Source organism: Arachis stenosperma, chromosome 6, assembly GCF_014773155.1.
Source record: "Arachis stenosperma cultivar V10309 chromosome 6, arast.V10309.gnm1.PFL2, whole genome shotgun sequence".
Lineage (NCBI taxonomy): Eukaryota > Viridiplantae > Streptophyta > Magnoliopsida > Fabales > Fabaceae > Arachis > Arachis stenosperma.
This window is the reverse complement of record NC_080382.1, coordinates 112704508-112713531: the sequence shown is the minus strand read 5'-3', so window position 1 is coordinate 112713531 and position 9024 is coordinate 112704508. Positions and strand designations below refer to the sequence as shown.

Here is a 9024-nt window from a genome sequence, read left to right as displayed (position 1 = left end):
CTCAAAAGAATACTTGTCTAATACCTTTTTCAATTGAAAAGGAAAAAGAAAAGATGGGAAAAGTGTGTGTGAGAAAAGAAAGGGAAAAAGAAAGCTTTTAGGTGGAAAAAAAAGGAAAGAAGAAGAAGAAGAATATATTAAAATATTGAATAATAATAAATAATATATAGTACTGTATTGTGTCTCTGATGGCTGATGCCTCACGTTCTTTGTGCTTTTTGCAGGGGGGGCCTTTTTCTTCAGAGAGGGGAATGGATTCTTTAGTGGAATTCTGAAGTCCTCTATCTCTCCCCCATGAAAAGTTGTCTTGTATTGTATGGCAACATACACAAAAAGAAAAAGAGCCTCATCTTTTTCTTTTTCCTTTTTTCAACCTTTTAGCCTTTTATTTTAACCACACATATATATCTTATTCTTCATTCTCTCTTATGTGTTGTATATTATAGGTTTTCTTGTGTTTTTTCAAGTGTGGAACTCGCTTCATCTCTCTCTCTCTTTCTCTCTCTCTCTATATATATATATACATATAGTGTGCAGCACCAACAATAACAAACAACAACATCAACATCATGTCTAAGACTCAAGAGAATGATCAAGGTATCATGCTATTTGGAAGAAAGATTCCATTGCCTGAATCTCAGATTCCAGCCATCTCTAGACACATCATGGTACATACATATAAAAATATTATATATTAGTAACTATTTTTGCTCTCTTATTCATAAATCATAATTATGCTTTTTTTTTTCATTTTTTTTGTGGTATTATTAAATTTGGCTGTATACTATGTGTGAATGTTTACGAGGTTCTTGTTATTATATCCTTGTTGATTATGAGAATTCATTTCAAGCTTCAAAGCCTTCTTAAATTCAAAGGATTTATTATTAAGAACAAGAATATTTACGTGTTTTTGTCATGTTTAGACTTCAGGTTCATATAGATCAGGTTGTCTTTGTGGAATCATGTTGTATATCATGGCTTAACGTGTTCTAAGATTAAGAATTTGATTATACATAGTTTTTTGCAAAGTGCAAAGGCATTTATACACAAATATTTAGTCAAATGATTGGTATATATCCATTTTCCATGCACATGATATAAGCAAAATTGAGTCAGAGCTACATAGGTAATATATTCACAAGGGCTTTCCAATATCATATCCCATCATAAATTTACTCCGAATTTTAAGTATATTTTAATGAGTTTAGTTTTGTTTTTTCTATTCGGTGTTATTTTTGGGCAAATCCAAATTATGGCTCAAGTAAATTCGATTTAGTTTAAAGTCATATTTTATAACTAAAATATATATTTTTAGTGAAATTAATTTTAATTAATATTTTTTGTATTATATGATGTTATTTTTGTTTCATAATAATTTATTTTGATATATATTTTATATAATATTTATTAAAATTAATCTTTAAATATAAGATTTTATTAGTTTGCTATATATAATTTCAAAATACATATGTTAATTGTATGTTGGATCAACAAGATCTTATTCGATTTTTATCAAATTAGTTTAAGATTAAATTTGATTCTTAACAATAGATCCGATAAAATATTTAAAAAAGATGGATAGAAAAAATTATAAAAAGTAACATATGTATTTCAACGAGTTATAATAATATGTATTTTCCTGTTAAAAAATATTATTTATATAATCAAATTCAATCATAATATATTTCTGTATAAATGTATATAATTTAAATTAGGACAATGCTAGGGGCAGCAATATTTGTGATTGGTAGCCATCAATGATGATTTGATGGTGTAAGATTGGTATGAGATTTCATCTAATGGCTCACATTTCTCTGTTAGTTACATACTGGTCAAAATGCAATAAAATTGTTGGCTCCTACACTTTTCTTTTAAATTATTTTTTAAACGAGTTGTGGACGGTGAAAGATAAAAAGAAACCTACTGAAGATTTTATAGTCTTGGATAAAAAATGAACATAAATAAAAGATGCATGCCTTGCTTGTCTATTATTTTTTATATTCTCAAATCATAATGATGTTTGATTTGATTTCTGTCTATTGTGATTTGCTTTATTAGGACCCAGAGCAAGAAATGAGTTCCTCAGATTCAAGGGATGATAAAAAAGGTTCGCAACATAATGATGAAGCAACAAATGAAGAAGACAAAACCATGAAGAAACCAGACAAGATTATTCAGTGTCCAAGATGCAAGAGCATGGACACAAAATTCTGTTACTTCAACAACTACAACGTCAACCAACCGCGCCATTTCTGCAAGAACTGCCAGCGCTACTGGACAGCCGGCGGAACAATGAGGAATGTCCCCGTTGGCGCCGGCAGAAGGAAGCACAAGCACTTGGCTTCACAGTTCCGCAGTGTCCTAGTAGCCGCGGCCGCAGCCGCAGCCGCGGCCACCCGAGTTCCAGAATCCACAAACTCATCGTCAAAAAATAATAATAGTGACAATGCTAGTGGTACCGTGTTGGAATTTGGTCAGGAAAGAGGAATTGTGAATGAAAATTCGTCTATCATTTATTGTACTGAATCTGAGGAGGAATCATTATCGTTGTGTACTAACAATAATAATGAATCTTCTTCAGAACACAACAACAACAACGCATCAAAATTGTTGCAATGTTACCCTGTTCCTCCATGGGTTATGCCTTGGAACAATGTTGTTCCACAACATGGTCCAAACTCAATTCAATGGTGTCCAACACCAATGGTGGCAGCAGCAACAATTCCAGTTCATCTTGTTCCAGGGCCATACTGGGGTGGAACACCTATGTGGGTCGCACCTGGACCTGCACCGGGGAATGTGTCAATAGGATCCAATCATAGCCGTTCATCGCCTTCTTCGTCCACTAGTAATAACAATAGCTGCTATTCCGGCAACCGGAATTCTCCAATACTTGGCAAGCATAGTAGAGATCACAGTACTGTTTTCATTGATGAACAGAAATCAAGTAAATGTTTCTTGGTTCCGAAGATTCCGAGAATTGATGAGTCAAATAATAATGAGGCTTCAGTAAGTCCTATTTGGGCTACATTGGCATGATACATGATACATGATAACATTGTATATGATCATCAAATGTTGATATTTTGGAGAGAATAGAAACTAAAGGCAAAGAGAATTTATTACATGGGACTGAAATCTTAGAAGCCAATTAATCCAGCACCTATTTCTCGTGCTCACACGTTATTACACGAGAGCTTATAATTAAAGAGTTGTGTTATACGTGTATATATACTCATGTTAGTTTATACTTTATCTGCTACTGAATTGCAGGTGTAATCATTTATACACAATTTAAATATGTTTTACATTTTATTCAATGGTGGATGAAATATGAGTTACCATAGTATTTTACACATATTATATACGTAATTGTATTTTTTTTTTAATGATGACTTTATATTATATATATACATATAGAAATATGTTTTCAAAGCGTGATATGTATCGTCCATTTGTCCCCAGCTACCTGTTTAGTTACATATATAAGATAGTAATTATATATAGAAATTCTATATTTTAGGATATTTATAATTTATCTAATATATACAAATTGACAAGTAATATATAATATTCTAGAATATTTGTGTTTTGTTCATTTTGAATTTGATATTGTATAATAAATTTTATTAATCCAAAAAATTATATTTGAATTGGGCAGGTACAATAGACGAAAGATAAATAATTTTTACGACGTTAAAAATAATTATTTTTATATAGATAAAAGTACACATAAAATTTTATACTGTAAACAAATGAATCATGTACACACATAAATATCACGTTCCGTTAATCGTTTTCATTTTTTCGTCATCTCTTTAATATTTTAGTTAGTATTAGCTGATAGCTATGCAGGTTATTTGCCAAAGTGGTATTATGCATGGTGTGAATAAACAAAACAAAGTATAGCCCCATTTATAAACAAATACACTCTATTCGTTTTCTAATGCTCTTTAACTCTTCTTTCATCTCAGCAATTATCTTTAACATCTTCTTCACATCTTCATCCTTTGAATCCAAAGCCAGCTCCTCTTCTTTGTTTTGATATCTATTCACTACAACAAATTAAATTTGGGTTTTTGCAATGGTTGAAAACTGTTCTTAAAATTTTAGGCAACATTTTGGTAACGATTTTTAACATGTGGTATATGCGGTTGTTGTCAACATTTATAGGCAATAATTTTTTATTTAAGGTAACGACAACCAAAAAAACCGTTACTTTAATTACAGACATAGACAACTGTTTTGACAATTTTTAAAGAACAGTTTAAAATTGTTACTGGATAGGCAACGGTTTAAAACTGTTCTCTTTTATAATGTAACAGTTTAAAACCATAACTAGATAGGTAACGATTTTAAGCTGTTGTAGTTTGATTATTCACAAAAACAATTATTTAAAAACGTTGCCTTTGTTTTTTTTTTTTGCAATGATTTTTATACCGTTGTCATTTTGTAGCTGTCTTTGACAATGATTTTAACACTGCTGCCTTTTAATTTATGACTTTTGACAACAATTTTTTATAATTACATATTTCTTTATTTACAATACTTTTTTAATATTGCATTGAAATTAGTTTCAATTATTTTTTTAATTTAATATCAATAAAGAAAACTAATTAAACATTAAATATTAAATTTGATTTATAAGGTATTATGTAAAATTCATACATATTTGTGACCTATAAAAGAGATTTTATAAGTCAAATAAAATAAGATACTCATCATCTTCACAAATTAGTGATTTGTACTCTCTAGTATTTGATCTTCACAAATTGTATGATTAAATTCTTTCTCTTCTTCATAATGATATTTTTGGGAACAAAAAATTAACAAATTAAATATGCTAAGCGTAATGCTAATAATGCTTACTAATAAAGAGAGAAAAAGATGGAAAGAAAGATAACTACTAGTGATTTTTCTTATGCAGTTTCTTATTAATAGCTAGGTCATAATAGTTAATATTAATTTGGTCAAGCAAATCAATAATATCACTTAAATATAACACAAGAAGAAACAAGATACCAATGGAAAGACAACTAAACCATTATTTGAGATTATAAAATATGTCTGAAGAGGATTTCATTGTCAATTATTCCATAGAAAAAGTCAATATAAAATAATTTTGACCTTTGGATATAATGATCCATAAGCAAATTGTTAAGCCTTAAAACAACTTTAGAATAATGAGTTCAATATAATTAGTATATAAGTAGATTTCATATCAATATGAAACTTTTATAAAGATATGAGTTGCCAACAAGCTGCACATGAAAATAATTTAAGCTAAATTTTAAGATACAAACCTATAAGATAAGTATTCGAGTTAGGAGTTAATTCTTTGGATAGTCTAAAGAAACATATCTAGAGGAATAAATGAAAACAAGAACATTAATAGATAATGAATAAATTGAGTTTGCATAATATTGCAATTACTGATTAGAATTTTTAAAGATGTAACATTATTTTGGCTAGAAGTAAACAAGAACTGACAATAACAACATTAAAGTTGAAGGATTCTACATTGAAACTATAAATCACGTGAAAGTAATACAAACAAAAGAAATGATGGCAAAAAAAGCATAAATAAATCACAATACAGAAGGAGTAAGGCAAGGATAGGGTTAGAGAAAAACCTTTCGAGCTGAAAACTTGAATCATAGGATTCAAGTCTTAGAGAATCACAACAAAGTTGAGCAAGGATCTTGCCACCATAGACATTCTCATTTGGAGGGATGAGAAAGTTGGATGAGAACGCTTTCTTAGAGGCAATCTGATCATCTATTAAGGTAAGGCTTCCCAACCCAACAAGAAAAATATTCTTACGAAACTAAACAAGAAAACACAAACTCATTTAAAACATCAACATGGAAAAATAATAATTTATTTATTTCGAAAAAGGTTTACCACGGCTATTGCTCTTTTGAAACTATATACTATGACATGAGTTTTGCTTAGTCTGAAATAAAATCATAACAAAACAGTAAGCATAGAAGAAGTTCAAGGAAAAAAAAGAGTAAAATTTAAATTAGGTTAAAAAGAGCGAAAAAAAGATGCAGGATAAGCAAAGCTAACAAAATCTAAACACTAAAACCAATTTTACAGTAATCAATTCCAAACTCTAAACTCAATTTCAAAGTAATAGAATCCAAACACTAAAACCAATTTCACAATAATGAATTCCAAACTCTAAACTCAATTTCAACGTAACAGAGTCCAAATACTAAAACCAATTTCATATTAATCAATTCCAAACCATAACCCCAATTTTACAGTAACAGAATCCATACCCTAAACCCCAATTTCATAGCAATTTTATCAATTTGAATAGTAGAAATGACTAACTTGCAATGGAGGAGCTGGTTGGCATCGTAACAGATTCCTTGTCGCGGAGCAGAAGCAGCGAAAATTCTTCTCAGAGCATAAGCGCCGCTACAGGGAGGAAGGACCTTTCCGGTAGAGGACAGGGACACCTCACCGCCGTCCGCCACAGACCTGAGAGGGGGGAGAGAGAGATAGAGAGAGAGAGAGAGAGAGAGAGAGAGAGAGAGAGAGAGAGAGAGAGAGAGAGAGAGAGAGAGAGAGCGAGAGAGAGAGAGAGAGAGTGCCTTTGCAGCCTTAAGGGAAACAGAGAGAGACAAGGACGCCGGTGCGAGGGAGAGAGCCTTGTAACACCCTAATTACCCTAAGCCTTACCTTGCGTCGTAAAGCAAAGGTTAATCAAAGGTTACGACAATTCTAAAGCTTATACATATAATATATAGAAAGAATTAATATATTCTAGAATCCCAATGAAGGATACAGCTTAAAAACAGGATTTAAAAAGCACAAAATGTACTCACGAAGCTACAAACTTATCGCACAAGATATAGATATAATATAATAAAATATCAGAGTATAATAGCATAAAGATCTAGCTACGGCTCGCGGAGTTTAAGCCAACTAGCTATATACAGATGATATAGAATTCTGAAAGTTAAAAACAGCTTATACAAGTTTTTCTCTCAAAGTAAGCCTCTAGGCAAAATAAATACAAAAGATGAGAGATCTAAATAAAATGAGCAAAAAGACTCCAAAACATATCCAAGATCCTCCGCTCTGTCACCATCAAAGCAACTCACCGAGGAGTTGCTTATTTTTCATTTTTCTTTCAGTTGTTAGAGTCACGATCATGTGCATCAGTCAAGAGACAGAATTCACAATAGTGAAAACAGAGCACTCTGGATGGAGTGTCAAAGTTGAACGCCAGTGAGAAAACCCTCACTGGACGTTCAACGTCCCAAGAGGGGAGCATTGCTAGCGTTGAATGCCAACCAGGGAGCAGTCCCTGGGCGTTCAAACGCAAGTGCAGAGAAGCAGAAAAACTGGATTCCCTAGCATCTCAGGACTAGTGGATCCCACAGCATCTTTCACCCACCCTACCTACCCCACTCACTTTCACACTTCCCCGTACACACTTTCCCATAAACCCTAGCCCAATCAAATCCATACCACTTCCCCACATCCATCATAACTCCCACCAACCCCCACCCACTTCAAAATCAAATTTTCCACCCAAAACCCACCCTATGGCCGAACCCAAGCCCTACCCACTCCTATAAATACCCATCTCCATCACCCTTCATACACACACCTCTCATACACTAATACACCCACAAGGCCGAGCCCTCTCTCTCCCTCTTCCTCTTTCTATTTTCTTCTTCTTCTACTCTATTCTTATTCTTCTTCTTTTATTTTTGCTCGAGGACGAGCAAAGTTTTAAGTTTGGTGTTGAAAAAGCATAGCTTTTTTTTCTCTTTCCATTACCATTCATCGCACCCAAGGTTGGAGACTCCTCTAAGAAGAGGAAAGGAAAGGCAGTAGCCAATCCCTCTGAATCTTGAGAGATGGAGAGATTCATTACCAAAACCCACCAAGACCACTTCTATGAAGTAGTGGCTGACAAGAAAGTGATCCCTGAGGTCCCTTTCATTCTCAAGAAGAATGAGTATCCAGAAATCTGAAGAGAGATCCGGAGAAGAGGTTGGAAAATCCTAACCAATCCCATCTAATATGTTGGAATTCTCATGGTGCAAGAGTTCTATACTAATGCATGGGTTACCAAAACCATGACACAAGTGTGTGAACCCAAATCCAAGGAATTGGATCACCATAGTCCGAGAAAGAATCTTAGATTTCAGCCCGAAAAGTGTGAGGCTGGCGTTCAACTTGCCCCTATTGCAAGGATATCCTCATCCTTACACTAGGAGAGTCAACCATGATCAGAGATTGGATCAAGTGCTCTCAGATATCTGGATAGAAGGCGCACAGTAGAAAAGGGATTCCTAAGGCAAGCCCATTCAGCTAAGAAGGGTTGACCTAAAGCCCATAGCTAGAGGGTGGTTGGAATTCATCCAAAGATCCATCATCCCTACTAGAAACTGATCAAAAGTGATTGTTGACAGAGCCATCATGATTCATTGCATCATGATTGGAACTGAGGTGGAAGTACATAAGGTGATTCCTCAAGAATTATACAATGTAGCTGAGAAGCCTCACACCAATGCAAGGTTAGCATTCTCCTACCTCATCTGACATCTATGCAATTCAGTTGAAATTGTCATAAATAGATATGTCTCCATTAGGGAGGATAAGGCCATCACTAAGAAGCGAATGGAGCAAACCAGAGAGCATGCACAAGAGCCTGTGCATCCGCCTCATCATGAGATCCCTGAGATGCCTCAAGGGATGTATTTTCCTCCCCAAAGCTATTGGGATCAATGGCGAACTTCTCTTGCAGAATTGATCACTAATATGAAGCAATTGAGGATAGAGCATCAAGGACATGCCACCACCCTCAATGAAATAAGAGAAGATCAAAGGGCCATTAGGAAAGACCAAAGGGCTATGAGGGAAGAGCAACAAAGGCAAAGGGATGACATAGAAGAGATTAAGCAGTACATTGGATCCTCAAGGAGGAGTACTAGGCCTCACCATTAAAGGTGGATTCGTTCTCTTTACACCTCTTTCATGTTATTTTTCTATTTC

At 33.7% G+C, this 9024-nt stretch overlaps 1 protein-coding gene across 1 annotated transcript; it reads left to right on the top strand.

Annotated features, from left to right (window-relative positions):
* Nucleotides 1–343: 343 nt before the first annotated feature.
* On the top strand, nucleotides 344–3303 carry LOC130936139 (cyclic dof factor 3-like). The gene is made up of 2 exons (XM_057866144.1): nucleotides 344–668; nucleotides 2059–3303. Exons 1-2 carry the CDS (start codon nucleotides 570–572, stop codon nucleotides 3037–3039), a joined length of 1080 nt encoding a protein of 359 aa, XP_057722127.1. The 5' UTR covers nucleotides 344–569; the 3' UTR covers nucleotides 3040–3303.
* The last annotated feature ends 5721 nt before the right edge of the window (nucleotides 3304–9024 follow it).

Coding starts and splice junctions, on each gene's coding strand:
- LOC130936139 (XM_057866144.1), top strand. CDS start 570: ATGTCTAAGACTCAAGAGAATGATCAAGGTATCATGCTATTTGGAAGA. Junction 669..2,058: donor CCATCTCTAGACACATCATG/GTACATACATAT, acceptor TTGCTTTATTAG/GACCCAGAGCAAGAAATGAG.